This window comes from Salvelinus sp. IW2-2015, linkage group LG10 (assembly GCF_002910315.2).
Source record: "Salvelinus sp. IW2-2015 linkage group LG10, ASM291031v2, whole genome shotgun sequence".
NCBI lineage: Eukaryota > Metazoa > Chordata > Actinopteri > Salmoniformes > Salmonidae > Salvelinus > Salvelinus sp. IW2-2015.
This window is the reverse complement of record NC_036850.1, coordinates 4,699,294-4,715,564: the sequence shown is the minus strand read 5'-3', so window position 1 is coordinate 4,715,564 and position 16,271 is coordinate 4,699,294. Positions and strand designations below refer to the sequence as shown.

Genomic DNA, 16,271 nt, shown 5'->3' with positions numbered 1-16,271 from the left:
TTCACAATATAATGGCTCATAATAACAGCTGGAATGGAGCAAATGGAATGGCAACAAACACATGAAAACAACGTGTTTGATACCATTCCACTAARTTCACTCCAGCCATTACCACAACCCCGTTCTCCCCAATGAAGGTGCCACCAGCCTCCTGTGCTACACTATACGTAACTATATAGGTTTGGGGACACTTAGGCTGCGTTTACAGAACAAATTCAGACCTTTTGCCTATAACTGGGCAAAATATTAGAATTGGGCTGCCTGTGTAAACGCAGCCTTAGACCATCCAGTTATTTCAGGACACAAGTCACAGGCTGACGATCACTGAATCTCATTTCCGCCAGCTTGCCCACCTACTAAAAATAAAACCCCATGCTTCTCTTAGTAATCATGAGAGTGCATGTTCCAAAAGCATACACAATAGACACACTTTAAACAAAATCAGTCAACTTTTTTAAATCATTATTTTACTGCAATAGTGTCAGAGGAGATTGGAGGAGTAAGGGAAGCAGAAGGTCACTTGTGATAGTGTTGTTATAAACTTGAAGCCTTGTTAACACAACAGAAACATGACTCATGGCTGGGGTATGGAAACTATCAACAGAATGAGGAACAGAGTCAAGGAAACACGTGCTTTAGTTGAACTTCTTAACCTCTTAAAATAACTTCATAATCTCTCGTTAAATATTATGGTCTCTAAAAAGTAAATCAGACTATTMCTCTGTATCAAACTCGTGATGTGGCACTGACAATACACTCTCTCGATTGCATCATGTCGATTACGACAGGAATGATGCCTCCACGCAAAAAGTGACGAGGTAAAAACMACATATACCAAGATGGTGTTTTAACACTGAAGGACAAGTCTCTAAATACAAATCACTCAAGTATCTCACATGTAAAATAATACATTGTAGACATTTATCATTGATATACTTAGGTACATTTAACACATCTGTTGATTTCACAGACAATATTGTGAAGTTCCATGCAATGTCTTAAAAAAAAAAAATACTGTAAAATGTTGGTCACAATGTTTTGTCTTTGCATATTAGCCAACAAGGTGAAACATCTGTCGATGTGCCCTTGAGCAAGGCACTTACTCCTAATTTGCTCCAGGGGCACCGTASTACTATGGCTGACCCTGTAAAACACATTTCATTGCACCTATCTGCTGWTTGACAATAAAAAAAGCTTTTCTCATTTGTAAGGCATAGTATAGTTCAAGGTGAAAACAATTTGTTCCACAACAGCGATAAAACATTTAATACTTCACCTTAACTGTGGAGGCTGCAAAATAGTGCTCACATCCTAAAGTGTAAACATGATGCAATTGACATTTTAACCTGTATACATAATGATATTGATGCGACGGATTCATTTGACTATTAAGAGATGTTAGTCTGGGTACCCATCTTTTTAAGCTAACATTCCACTCCCTGCCACACCTGTCATTTGCCAAAGAGACCAGGCAATCATGTCAGTTTGAACAGCTCTTTTTTTCAGTGATCCTCAGTTAAGTGAAAAAAAKCCTACAAAACAGCAATTGTTAAAGAACATAATAAGAACCACTGGTATGTATGCCACAGAATAAAAACAACCAATATTGCCACATTGTGTACTTATCATTTTCCCAGTGCTAAAACAGTCAAATTAAGAAGTAGAACCTAACTAAATATAATCTTTTTGAAATCATTAAAAGTTCTTAAATTTAAGACCGTCTTAGCATCCTTGGCTGTGAAATTAAAATCTATGCTAAAAGCAGTAAAAAAACAAACAAAGAGTATCACAACCTTAAAAACAAAAATACTGAGTAAGAACAGCTGTGACCCTCAAATAAAAGTGGCACACGGGCGCAGTCAGACACAGGCACAGTAATCTCCCCTGCACACACCCTGCAGTAAAACCGGACCGTTTTTTTTTATGTTGGCCGTCTCCCTGAGACACCTCCCCTCATGGCGACCCTAGTACACAACATCAAGTCCCATGACTCAWATGWGCCACACCCATATTCCTGCTAGGTCAGTTGCCCCAGTGGGTGACATGCTCTCAACCCAGGAAGGTGAGGCCCGCCATGACGCTGAAGCCTAGCAGAATGAAGAACACCTTGAGCAGCTGGTTCTCCGGGGAGTTCAGCTCGTGAGGCAGGATCTCCATGAAGGTGATGTAAATAAAGGTCCCGGCCGCCAGCCCCTCCAGGATGGCCTGGATCAGAACGCCTGCCGCCAGCTGGGCCTCGATAACCCCGATACCCACTGCAATGCCCAGCGGAGACATCATGGCGAAGACGCCCACGTAGGCTGCAACCCACATGGGCGGGACTGCGCTTTGCACCAGCTTCACCGATAGGCTGAACACGATGATGCTCTTGTGGACCACAATGGCAATGCAGATCTCTAATACCTGGATAGGATGGAGAGAACTAGGTTAGGTTAAATTCCTCTCCTCCTTTTTCTCATTGCAGTAAGATGAAGCTGTATAAATATCAACACAAGCTGCATAAATTACACATCTGTCATTTATAATTCTTTGAAGTCTATAAAAACAGGTTCTTAAATAAATCACTTCAAGCCAGATAAGAGTCTTGGATCAACCAAAGAAAGTAGTTTAAAAAGGACAAATTCCAAAGTTAATAAAATAGTCAGATGTTCAGACTTCAAAAGTAGTCTAATACCAAATTAAGTTCACATCCCAGGCCATCTGTTTTGTAGATCCAGGGTCGTATTCACTACGAAACAAACCGAAGCAAATGGGCCAAAACAAGGAGGGACCTACCTGAATTTGTCCAATAAGAAACACTTGTTTTTGCTTTCGCCATGTTTAGTTTCTGCAACACTGCAAAATATTTTTGCTACAGTGTCTAATGAATACGACCTTGCTATAGTCCACAATCCTAAATAAATAGAAAATAAAATAATTTCCAGATTTCCTATGCTCTTTTCCATTTATTTGAGGTTGAGGCTATAGCTGGATCTACACAACCGATTACATAGTCGGTCATGACGAGTCAACATCCTGTTTGAGATCTGAAAACGTGACAACTTTTGATTTGAATGCAATTTCCCTTTATCAGTTACTCTCCTGTCTTTCCTTCTACCACACATTAATCAATGTGTCAGCAACCTGCATGCATTTAGTGTATTGATTTATAAACTCAGCAAAAAAAGAAACGTCCCCTTTTCAGGACCCTGTCTTCCAAAGAATTCGTAAAAATCCAAATAACTTCACAGATCTTCAATGTAAAGGGTTAAACACTATTTCCCATGCTTGTTCAACGACCCATAAACAATTAATGAACACACACCTGTGGAACGGTCATTAAGACACCGACAGCTTACAGACAGTAGGCAATTAAGGTCACAGTTATGAAAACTTAGGTCACTAAAGAGGCCTTTCTACTGACTCTGGAAAAACACCAAAAGAAAGATGCACAGGGTCCCTGCTCATCTGTGTGGAACGTGCTTTAGGCATGCTGCAAGGAGGCATYAGGACTGCAGATTTGGCCAGGGCAATAAATTGCAATGTCCGTACTGTGAGAGGCCTAAGAAAGCTACAGGGAGACAGGATGGACAGCTGATCGTCCTCGCAGTGGCAGACCACATGTAACAAAACCTGCACAGGATCGGTACATCCGAACATCACACCTGCGGGACAGCTACAGGATGGCAACAACAACTGCCCGAGTTACACCAGGAACGCACAATACCTCCATCAGTGCTCAGACTGTCCGCAATAGGTGGAGAGAGGCTGGACTGAGGGCTTTAAGGCCTGTTGTAAGGCAGGTCCTCACCAGACATCACCTGCAACAACATCACCTATGGGCACAAACCCACCGTCGCTGGACCAGACCAGGACTGGCAAAAAGTGCTCTTCACTGACGAGTTACGGTTTTGTCTCACCAGGGGTGACGGTCGGAATCACGTTTATCGTCGAAGGAATGAGCGTTACACTGAGGCCTGTACTCTGGAGCGGGATCGATTTGGAGGTGGAGGGTCCGTCATGGTCTGGGGCGGTGTGTCACAGCATCATCGGACTGAGCTTGTTGTCATTGCAGGCAATCTCAACGCTGTGCATTACAGGGAAGACATCCTCCTCCCTCATGTGGTACCCTTCCTGCAGGCTCATCCTGACATGACCCTCCAGCATGACAATGCCACCAGCCATACTGCTCGCTCTGTGCGTGATTTCCTGCAAGACAGGAATGTAAGTGTTCTGCCATGGCCATTTGAGCACGTCTGGGATCTGTTGGATCGGAGGGTGAGGGCTAAGGCCATTCCCCCCAGAAATGTCAGGAAACTTGCAGGTGCCTTGGTGGAAGAGTGGGGTAACACCTCACAGCAAGAAGTAGCAAATCTGGTGCAGTCCATTAGGAAGAGATGCACTGCAGTACTTAATGCAGCTGGTGGTCACACCAGATACTGACTGTTACTTTTGATTTTGACCCCCCCCCTTTGTTCAGGGACACATTATTCAATTTCTGTTAGTCACATGTCTGTGGAACTTGTTCAGTTTATGTCTCAGTTGTTGAATCTTATGTTTATACAAATATTTACACATTAAGTTTGCTGAAAATAAACGCAGTTGACAGTGAGGACGTTTTTTTTGCTGAATTTAGTAAAATATCTCAGGATCTTGTCATTAGAATCATCCGCTGACTTGGTGCATGGTGTGCGAGTGATTTTATACTAAGGATGCGAGAGAAAGTGCATGGAAATCATGCATGGGTCTCACTTCCCTCTGCCTCTACTCTAAACCTCCTGACACTACGGGTGATTGGATAGAGTTTTCCTAGGGCTTCCTCCTAAGCACAGCAAAAACTTTCACTATGCTTTTGTGATGGAAAGATACTMCCCTGAATACCAACAAAGGACAATACAGTGAAAAGGAGAACTATGTGAAGATAAAAGTCCAAGAGCACATCACATGAAAAGCACGAGTTAGAAACATGTACTTTATTTTTCCCCCCAGATAGAAATAACAATTCTCAATGTACAATTTGATAAGAGCTTTTGATCAATTCTAGGTAAATAAGTAACTCGTTTGGGAATTGTAAATATATTATTTTAGATAAAAATCACTGGAGACAAATGTGAAGTCAATCATATGGCAGCAACCTGCATAATGAGAACTTCAGTTTCTTGGCAATTTCTCACATGGAATAGCTTCATTTCTCAGAACAAGAAGAGACTGATGAGTTGCAGAAGAAAGTTTTGTTTCTGGCCATTTTGAGCCTGTAATCGAACCCACAAATGCTGATGCTCCAGATACTCAACTAGTCTAAAGAAGGCCAGGTTTATTGCTTCTTTAAAATCAGAACAATAGTTTTCAGCTGTGCTAACATAAATTGCAAAAGGGTTTTCTAATGATCAATTAGCCTTTTCAAATGATAAACTTGGATTAGCTAACACAACGTGCCATTGAACACAGGAGTGATGGTTGCTGATAATGGCACTCTGTACGCCTATGTAGATATTCAATAAAAAAAAAAAGCCGTTTCCAGCTACAATAGTCATTTACAACATTAATGTCTACACTGTATTTCTGATCAATTTGATGTTATTTTAAAATGGACAAAAAGTGCTTTTCTTTCAAAAACAAGAATTTCAAAGTGAACCCAAACTTTTGAACGGTAGTGTATATATTTAGTCCCTATTTCATTGTCTTTAGCAGATTTCATTTAGAAAAAGATGATGTTTTTCACTCACGAACCTGCAGCCACTAGCTAGCTTGTCAGTAGACGTTCGAAGTTTGCGCCGTTCTGCCGCYGAGCAGTGCCACAGAGTTCTATTGACGAGTGACCACTTGATATTCCATTCACTCCAAACATGCTAAATTCTCAGAGTAAATTGGGGGTTCAAAATTGTAGACATGTGGGTTGGACTATTGTTCATCACGCTATTCTCGATTTTTTGGAGACATATTTGAATAAACCTTTAATGATTTAATCACTTTAGGGGTGAACATCCCAAAGTCTATATCTGAATAACTTGTAAATATGAAGTTAATTCAGAATTTAAGTTATCTGGCTAGCGCATCATGCTTTGTGACATTAGTCATCTCTAGTTTATATTATTATTTACCTTTATTTCAACAGGGCAGTCATATTGAGACTAGTCTCTTTTACAAATGAGCCCTGCACAATACAAAAACGGGCAAGTATATTTCAATATATAGACAATATACACATTAAAGACACAGAACAGTCAATTAAAAAAAACATTATTCATTACAAAAATCCTCTGTCAGCTGTCTGAATTGCCCTACGGACTTCAAAGRATGATATAGGTGTATTTATGCAGTTGTTCAAATTCACAGATACATTTGTATATCTTCAAAAGAAACTACCGGTAGTTAGATAATGTATTTTCACTTATTACAGCTGCATGCTTGTTGTGTTCTCTATGGTGCACTCGTTTGTTRGTGAGCAGGCTGCTCATTCTAAATAGTCAAATCCAATCTGTTGGAAATAGTGGCAGCATGTGCAGCAGTTGTCATTCGTTTTTTGACATGAAAAAGTGAAATGGGTGTATTTATTCAAATTCGCAGATCGCTTTATATACACTGCCTTCAGGAAAGTATTCAGACCCCTTTACTTTTTACACATTGTTACATTACAGCCTTATTCTAAAAGTGTTATATGACGTGCATCTTTTTTGACACGCAAAGACACGCAATGTGCCTTACCCTAATAATTTGGTCTATTTTCACCTATGGTTCTAACTTGGTGGTGCACAAATAGCCTATAACCTGTTTTAGAGAAATGTAATCATCGAATATTGTAAAAGCTTTCGTTGTCCGTTTATATGCCCCATTTATTTATCCTATGGTTCTGACTGGTACAGGGAGTACACTWAGAACGGCCCATGTTCTGAATTCTGTCGCTGTACATTTCAAAAGTGCTGAACAAAGTTATATTGACTACGTCCGTCGTCGCTTACTCATTGTCTTAATCGAAATTATGGATTGCCCCTCACCCGCTTGTRGTCCCCTTATGCCATAATTTGTTTAAGCAAGTCTGCCATATCAGCTGTTTTTTTTTTAAGGCAATAAATGAGGCTGAATGAACTGTTTCGCTGCCAGACAAGGCTCCGCTGAAAGCCAGGTTTAGCAGTGGTAAGGTGTTGGGACAGCTTTATGTAGGCCCTAACAGTTCGTGGGCACCGTTTGMCACCGTTATAGTGCATTTAATGTTGTGGCTTTGCTGACATGCATTTCATGTTCTTTTTTTTTTGCCCCACCAAGATTTACATGCTAAAATCACCACTGGAATGGTCCCACCTGATCTTGCCTCCTCCAATTGCCTTCCATCTTTGAAGACATGTATTTTCATTGTTAGAGCGGCCACTTGAGCATCTGGTCATTATAATAGATCATTTGTGGCTATAAGGACATGCCTGGTGCCCAAAATTGATGACATGTCACYCAGCGAGAGTTGAGTGGGGCCAAACGGATTTGTTTCAGTCAGTCGCCGTAATGAGCCCTACCCAGCTAGCTAGTTTATGCTTGTGGCTAGAAATGTCAGCAAGAATTTGAAACATGTCTGCTAAAGTTGGGACTTGGGAGTYTTCAGAATCATTCTGTTTTTATTGGGACTACAAAAGCAATAAAAAGTGCTTTAGCGGTCACCCTGGCCTGATATTAGCTACTACACTTAAGTGGTATCCAGATTTTCATAGCATCATACCATCCTTCTCACATCCCATGATTTACGGTATTACCGGCATAGTCCACAAGGGGCGCTAATGCAAGAAAAGCCCATTTAGCCTCTACTACCAGAACGCTAACAAAATTTGCACAAACTAGTAGCAAAATCTCAAACTAATCTAACGAATWGCAAAGACAGGCAAACCCAGCTCATAAAGTTATACAAGCATAGCTAGTAGCTACCGAATGTCATTTTCAGTGAGTGTGGACATTTARAAGCGAATGAGAGAAACTGTGCAAATGAACAAAGTTTTGATGCAGGCTTTTCTGAAGGAATAACAGCATGTGTACACGGAGCAGAGGGGTGAACAACGGAGAAGGTGGAAAAAAAGCCCTAGTAGGAAGCACAGGGCATAACTTATCCAGAGCTCTCTGACATCTGGCAGAAAGTCATTCTAAAAGATTTMATGGCAAACATTTAGTAGTGAATTGCATACAAGTGTAACTTCATCCCCTCATGTGCACTGCACAACATAGACTCACCACTTAGATACACACTGAACAAAAATATAAAAACGTAACATGTAAAGTGTTGGTACTATGTCAATATTTCTGTTCAGTATAAATAATACAAATTGTATTTTCATTTGAAGAAAAAAGTAGTTCCATTTGAAAATACACTTGGAAAGAAGTGGCATGCATTTYCAATATATGGGTGCATTTGTTTTAGCTGACCCAGTGCCACAGGTGGGCAGAGATTTCACTTTTAGGACCAACGGAATGGTCTAATATGTTCCCCGGGCAACCTAAAACTAATGGACCTATTGCGCAATTTAAGTACAGCTCGCTCTKCAGCACCTACCTTTGAGTCTGTGGTCTGCAGCCCGATGGCCAGGCCCTCAAACACAGAATGGAGGGAGAGTGAGAAAAAGAGCATGAACGAGCGAAAGGAGGAGTGGGCCTGGAGGTCCATGTGGACGTGGTGGGCACTACCCTCCAGGTCGGAGGACGCGGCTTTCCCCTGCCCGTGGCTGTGCCCGTTGGCCTGCATCAGAGGTGCTCTCTCCTGGTCTGACACTTGCATGGCATCTTGTCTGCAGTTCAGAACAATCCTCTCCACAATGAGCACAGTGAAGAAGCCTGCAGCGATGATGAACTCTGGGAGGGGGAAGCTGGTCTGTTTGAGATAGAGGTGAAAACAACAAAAAGTAGGAGTTCTGTTTAAATAAACGCCAAGGATAAGGGATATATACATACACACTACCGTTCAAAAGTTTGGGGTCACTTAGAAACATCCTCGTTTTTTAAAGGCACATTCTGTCCATTAAAATAACATCAAATTGATCAGAAATAGTGTAGACATTGTTAATGTTGTAAATGACTATTGTTGCTGGAAATGGCAGATTTTTTATGGAATATCTACATAGGCATACAGAGGCCKATTATCAGCAACCATCACTCCTGTGTTCCAATGGCATGTTGTGTTAGCTAATCCAAGTTAATCATTTAAAAAAAGGCCAACTGATCATTAGAAAACCCTTTTGCAATTATGTTAGCACAGCTGAAAACTGTTGRTCTGATTAAAGAAGCAATACAACTGGCCTTCTTTAGACTAGCTGAGTGTCTGGAGCATCAGCATTTGTGGGTTCGATTACAGGCAAAAAATGGCCAGAAACAAAGAACTTTCTTCTGAAACTCAGTCTCTTCTTGTTCTGAGAAATGAAGCTATTCCATGAGAGAAATTACCAAGAAACGCTGTGTACTACTCCCTTCACAGAACAGCGCAAACTGGTTCTAACCAGAATAAAAGAGTGGGAGGCCCCGGTGCACAACTGAGCAAGAGGACAAGTACATTAGTGTGTCTAGTTTGAGAAACTGACACCTCAAGTCCTCAACTGGCAGCTTCATTAAATAGTACCCGGAAAACACCAGTCTCAACAGTGACGAGGCGACGCCAGGCTGCTGGCCTTCTAAGTGACCCCAAATTTCTAAGTGACCCCAAACTTTTGAACGGTAGTGTATATCATAAGTAAGTAGTCCTTAACACATCACCAGGTATTGAACCTGTGGAGTAATGATAATAATTTTTGCACTACTAGCACATTTCCCCATGTGGGAACACTGTTTTACAGATACAATAAAACAAAAGTATAACTGTTATATTTATTATAACTCTTAATACATTTGTTTGTGCCATGGATAGTCATTTTACAAAGGGGATGGGAGTGTGGCCAGGTATCAATGATTKTTTGTGATGTTGCTGACAGAGAGAATACACTTACGTCCACGCTCCGTTCAGCCAGCTCAGCATTGATGTCTGACAGATAGTCTGGGATGATGTCCAATAGACAGGCAGCCAGGAAGACGCCMCCGGCAAAACAGCTGATGAAACTCAAGACCACCCGATGGGTTTCTACATGATACAAAACACTACTGTTTAATGCTCAACATAGACAGACCCTGGGGTTTTTCCCTGACCATGTGACCTGACCAGGAACAACTTTGGGCCCTGATCAGGTGAACTGTTAATGCACCCAGAACTCTTCCTATTCAGGTCACATGGTGGGGTTAGAATAATAATAAAAAAATACCTGACCCTAGCCATATACAGTGCCTTCAGAAAGTATTCACACCCCTTGACTTTTCCCCAAAAAAATGTTTACAGCATGAATTTAAAATAGATTGACATTTTTACAACTTCATCAACTAAAAGGTGAAATGTCTTGAGTCAATAAGTATTCAAACTCAATTTTTCAGATGAACTACATGTTCACTCAAACGGTTCTCCAATCGAATGTGTTCCRGCATATAAATACTTAGGCATTTGGATTGATATGGATTTGACATCTTTAAAAAAAAACAACAGATGAGCTGGTTAAGAACCTAAGATTTAAAAAGTTGGCTTTTTTTTTACAGTAGGGAGCAGATTATTCAGCCAACCATTTTAACCCTAACCCTTTTATCTGTTCTTGATTATGGTGACATTCTATCAAAGAGCAGCTGCTACTACTACCCTTAAACCTTTGGATGCCATCTACCACAGTGCCCTCTGTTTCGTTACGGGTTACATTTGATCACTGCATCCTTTATCAAACGGTTGGCTGGACTTAGCTAAAGACCTGTAAAAATCTCTACATTACTCCCTTTTTTGTTGACAAGGCCCTACTTCAGCAGTAAAGGTAGATAAGACGGAAGTAGACACTGGTGTTGCCTAACCCGTTCAAAGGATTGGTTAATGYCTACCTGACTGAAGTTGTCTGTTTAACTCAAGCTGTGAATCAAGGAAACTATGGATTTCTTTCAGTTAATGTGACATGTGATATGAATAATGTGGGATTATCTGATGACTGATCATTTCATCCGACGTATGAGTCTAAATCAGCGGTTAACCAGTCAGAAAAAGACACCTTATGGAGATACCACTAACTGATAAAAACATTTTTTTTTAAATGGAAGTGATCAAGAAGTGCAATCAGACACTCTGGGAGCACTGAAATGAAACGGCCATGARAGCTCCTAATGTCACCCTCTGCTTTAGGAAAAAAAGAGAAGCAACAGAGATAACCATCTAGCAGAGAGAGAGACCTGAAGGAAGTATTGAGKACCATTGCACAAACACAGAAGTGAAAACAACTCATCAGCAAATCAGCCATTGCGAAACAAAATCTGTCTTAATATGTGTGGCTGAAGGGATAGTAATGGCCCATACAATTTAGGCACACATTAAACAGTCTCTTTATCACAGTAAATGTTATGGTCCTTCATGGTTTTAGTAATGCCCTGAGTCATAGTGTATAATATATATTGGCAGCCAGACATAGAGAGACTGCTGGGCCAAAAGAGAAAGTTAAAAGCAGGGGTATATTCACTAATAACCAAACTGAGGCAAATAGGCTGAAACTGGGAGGGACCTAACTAAACTTGTCCAATAACAAAACATTTGTTTTTAGGCCTTTTTAATAAAACACATGTTTTTTTAATGGTTGCTCAATGTTAAGAGGTTTGATTTCTGTCTACAAATGAAATGTATTATTACTAGTTTCCGTTGCAAAAAGTTACGGTTTGCACTAATACATTTACCTCTGACCCTAAGCAGGGCCGAGTTCAGTCTTTTTTWAAACTTTCTGGAACGTTCAATTGAACAGAAATGGTGCTGTACTGAACGACCAGTTGAAAAATGGGGAGGGGTTGGTTTGTGAACGCTGTCAGCATGGCCCACATGGCCACTGCCCTTTAAATGCATCTCTCATTGCTTCAAGCCACACCTACCAAACGGACCTCYAAGTTTGTTCAAGAACATTTTGGGGAAACGTGTCATTCAGTACAAACTTTTCTGCAACGTTTCAAACATTCAAGTGAACTGAATGCACATCAGTTGAAAAACAGGGAAGGGTTGTGTTATGGGTTGGGGAATGCTGTCAGCGTGGCCACTTCCCTTTAAATACGCCACTCATTGCTTCAAACCACACCCACCAAACGGGAGCAAACGTACTTCAAAGTCTGTTCAAGAAAGTTTTGGAGAAACGTGTCATTCGGTACAAACCCGGCCYCAACGTAGCAAACTGAACGCACCTCAGCTTTTGTTACACTTCCACTGAAGGTCTGTGGGTTGAGTGTTCACTGGAATGTGCCATCTTAAGGGGCTTTATCCCTGTCAGGTGACTCTCTAGTCCAGTGGTATTCAAAGCTAGCGGACCTGTAGAATTGCAGTGGGGTCACCAGTAACTGTATTTTTAGTAGTACAGATTATTGTACGGGACAATATACAAATGTTGAGAAAGACCAGAAAATAAACATGTTGCAAATGTATTTATTGGTTTCTTTTGATTTGAGGTTATTTGTTGTTGTAAATCTAAATTTACAGATTTTTGGGTGGGGTAAGGTTGGGAGAAATTCTAGTAAAAAAAAAAAAAGGGCTCCCCAGAAATTCTGGCAGAAAAAAATAAGGGGTTCCCCTCTGAAAAAGTTTGAATACCACTGTTCTTGTCTGTCTCCTTGGAGGCGACTCAATGATTTCTCATCTTAAGAAATCAATTAAGTAAATTTGCTAATCTAGTCCTAAATCAATTATGCAAATGGTATAATTAAGCAATAAATCCCAAGGGGGTGTGGTATATGGCCAACATACAAGAGCTAAGAACCGTTCTTAGGCACTAAGCAACGCGTAGCCCTTAGCCYTGGTATATTGGCCATATATCACAAACCCCAGAGGTGCCTTATTGCTATTATAAACTGGTTACCAACGTAATTAGAGCAGGGAAAATAAATGGTTTTGTCATACCCATAATATACGGTCTGATATACCATGGCTGTCTGCCAATCAGCAGTCAGAGCTCGAACCACCCAGTTTATAATACATCGCACACTTCTCAAGTAAAATAAGATCCTTTTTGGAGAGAACACCATTGTTACCTACAGGGGTTGGAACTTGTTCAGGGAACAGAAGCAAAAACTGTAAAAGAACAACATTTGAGGAACAGAACCAGTACTGATAATGAAAGTGATCTATACTGTTCTGGAACAGAACTGTTATTTTAAAAGTTTGGGAACTGGTTACAATGTTATTTCAAATAAATGTTTGTCACATGCGACAAATAAAAAATGTGCTTACTTATGAGCCCCTATTTTTTTTGTTGCATTGTTGGTTATTAATAATAAGTAATGTTGTTTCCTAAATAGACTAATTGACTCGGTACTGGTAACCCTTGTATATAGCCTCGMTATTGTGTTACCATTTTTATTTTCATCCATTTAAAAAATAAAATTATAACTGCATTGTGGGTTAAGGGCTCGTAAAAAAAGAACTCAAGTTCTTCGGCGTACACATCACAGACAAACTGAAATGGTCCACCCACACAGACAGTGTGGTGAAGGCACAACAGCGCCTCTTCAACCTCAGGGGGCTGAAGAAATGTGTCTAGGCCCCTAAGACCCTCACAAACTTTTACAGATGCACAATTGAGAGCATCCTGTCGGGCTGTATCACCGCCTGGTACGGCAACTGCACCGCCCGCAACCGCAGGGCTCTCCAGAGGGTGGTGTGGTCTGCCCAACGCAACACCAGGAGCAAYCTTTTTATGGAACAGAAAGAATTCGAACCAGTTCATAACATTATTTTGCTGGTGGAAACTGGAATAGAACGAAAAAATTAACGGTTCTGTTCACGATTGGAAAATTTATTTCGGTTCCAACTCACAGTAAGCTATACACAGCTATTTTAGATGCATCTCTTTTAAAGGTAGACCTATGTGCTAAAATCAAAGGTTTGTACTACGATTAGCCAATCAAACTAATCCATAGTGGATAAATACGTTGTTTGTTTTTTTATCCTTAAAGCTCTGATTTAGGCTCCATCTTTTGTAGATTACTAAAAATTATGAATTAATGAACAACATTTGATTGGAATGTAAATTGTACAGGTATCCCCTGTATATAGCCTCGTTGCTGTTGTTTTAGGGTTGCTCATTAATTATGTGTTACTTTTCTATTTTCATTTTTTGGTTCCGTTTATTTAGTAAATACTTCGCTTATTTTTCTTAACGGCATTGTTGGTTAAAGGCTTATAAGTAAGCATTTCACTGTAGGGTCTACACCTGTTGTAATCAGTGCATGTGACAAATAACATTTGATTTTATTTGATAAATTGTCAATGGTGGTTATAAACCATTGGAAGTAACAAATCCACTGATTGGATTTGGCAAACACGTGCATGTAATTTGCTTCGACACGCAACTAGCGTGTTTACAGAGATGACTGGTTATGAAGCCCCGTAGCCTGGCATCCATATTTTTTTTATTTATCCTTTACTTAACTAGGCATGTCCGTTAAGAACACATTCTTATTTACAATGACAACTCACTGTTCCCCAGTGGGCCAACTGCCTTGGTAAGTGGCAGAACGGGGATTCGATCCAGCAAACTTTCGGTTACTAGCCCAACGCTCTAGGCTATCTGCCGATCAACCAAACCTAAACGATTCGGTTTCACCAAAATAACGTTTCCAACAACAGAGGCATATCCAATATATATAACAACAATACTTAAGATGCGTCAGGTTGAATGTTTCCTTCGCTATCGAATAAGCGTTTAAAACACGTTTTTCAATTCCCGCCTGTAAAAGTGGGAGATAACCTGGTATTTTACTCACGTGACTGAGAATGTACTACACGGCAGCCCACACAGGCGAYAAATGGGACACCCTGGGTAAAAATGTGTTTTAAACGCATATTTGATAGCGTAGTACACACCAAACACGAATCGTAAGTATTTACTCTTATAGATAGTAGATATGTATCTTGTTGACGGGAAACCGAATAGTTTAGGTTTGGTTGATGAAGGAAAGGACGCAACGAGCCATCTGGCGTGTTGTGGGAAACAGCAATTGCATACGGGGTTACAACATGAGACTAGCTAGCTAGTAATTATACAATTTGTAGGTTACCTCCTGAAACTTACCTGTCCCACTGGTTTCTCTGAACCACTTCATCCGAGCAGGAATAAATCCGAAAAATAGCGTCAGGAGCAACAAACCCATGAGGGCACCTATTTTCACCTGTAACAAGTAGTCCATCTCGATTTGTTACTACCGGACAGAATCAAAACMGGCTGTTTTGGGATAAGCCTAGTAAATAGCGATTTAAATAAACGAACCGTAYAGGCAATGAGATGAATACGCCATACGAACAGGTTTGCGTTACTGAAAAACCTATGCTATTCGAAAACTCATATCCCTGCTACACTGGCAATTTCAGAAACTAATTATGCGCCTGCTAGTTACATGTTTACACTGTCCTGCAATTTGTTGGAGGACTTTGCGCTAGTAGTCTTCTGACCAGTGTTGCCAGCTAATTTTCAGGTMAAGTTGCTAGAGGCAGGTTGATTTGTTGCTAAATTACGTTSTGATGTCATTGCGTGATAACGTAAAACTGCGTCATTACGTTGAATACGCAATACCGTTACTCAAATTGACTGGCCATCTCGGAAGAAAATATGATTTGACATTTGTTCAGGTACAGACTCCCACTCTTTTCTGTACAATTTTGATTGAGACATGTTGATTGATGTTGTATGTTCTGTTCAAGATCAAACATTCGTGACCAACTTTATTCATTGGGTTTCGCTCGTCGAACCCATACCACTACTGCAGTCAGCCAACAATGATTTGCAATTTACTGAAATTGCTGCTGGCCTGATGCTGCTGCCTGAGCACGAGGTGAGCGCCTGCTGCTGACGTCTCTCACAATGCACTTTTGCAGCCAGGCATGTGTGTTGTGACTGAATGTGAGTGTCATTTAGAGGGAAAATGCATGCATTTTAGCGTTTGAGTCTTAGCGTTTGAGTTGCTAAAAGTTCCAAATACATTTTTAAAAGTAGCTAAATGTGTTGCTAGGTGSTGTTTGGGGAAAAAAAGTTGCCAGGGTAGTCTGAAAAGTTGCTAAATCTAGCAATYAAATTGCTAAGTTGGCATCACTGCTTCTGACCGCAGCGCAAATGACGTCACTTTATATGGTAATGAGGTGACTTTAAATAAAAGCCGGCATTTCGATCTATTTWAAAAAAAATCCGCCATCGTGTGCCAGCATAATATAATGCAGCTAGGAGCACGGTAATGATATTTGCATCCTCTTC

The 16,271-nt window shown here is 40.6% G+C and overlaps 1 protein-coding gene across 1 annotated transcript; it reads right to left on the bottom strand.

The window, feature by feature from the left end:
- Positions 1-443: 443 nt before the first annotated feature.
- On the bottom strand, positions 444-15,526 carry LOC111969189 (zinc transporter ZIP1). Its single transcript, XM_023995133.2, has 4 exons — positions 15,099-15,526; positions 9,927-10,057; positions 8,507-8,821; positions 444-2,403 (listed from the first exon to the last, which is right to left on the bottom strand). The coding sequence occupies exons 1-4, from the start codon at positions 15,211-15,213 to the stop codon at positions 2,050-2,052; spliced, it is 915 nt and encodes a 304-aa protein (XP_023850901.1). The 5' UTR covers positions 15,214-15,526; the 3' UTR covers positions 444-2,049.
- Positions 15,527-16,271: the final 745 nt, after the last annotated feature.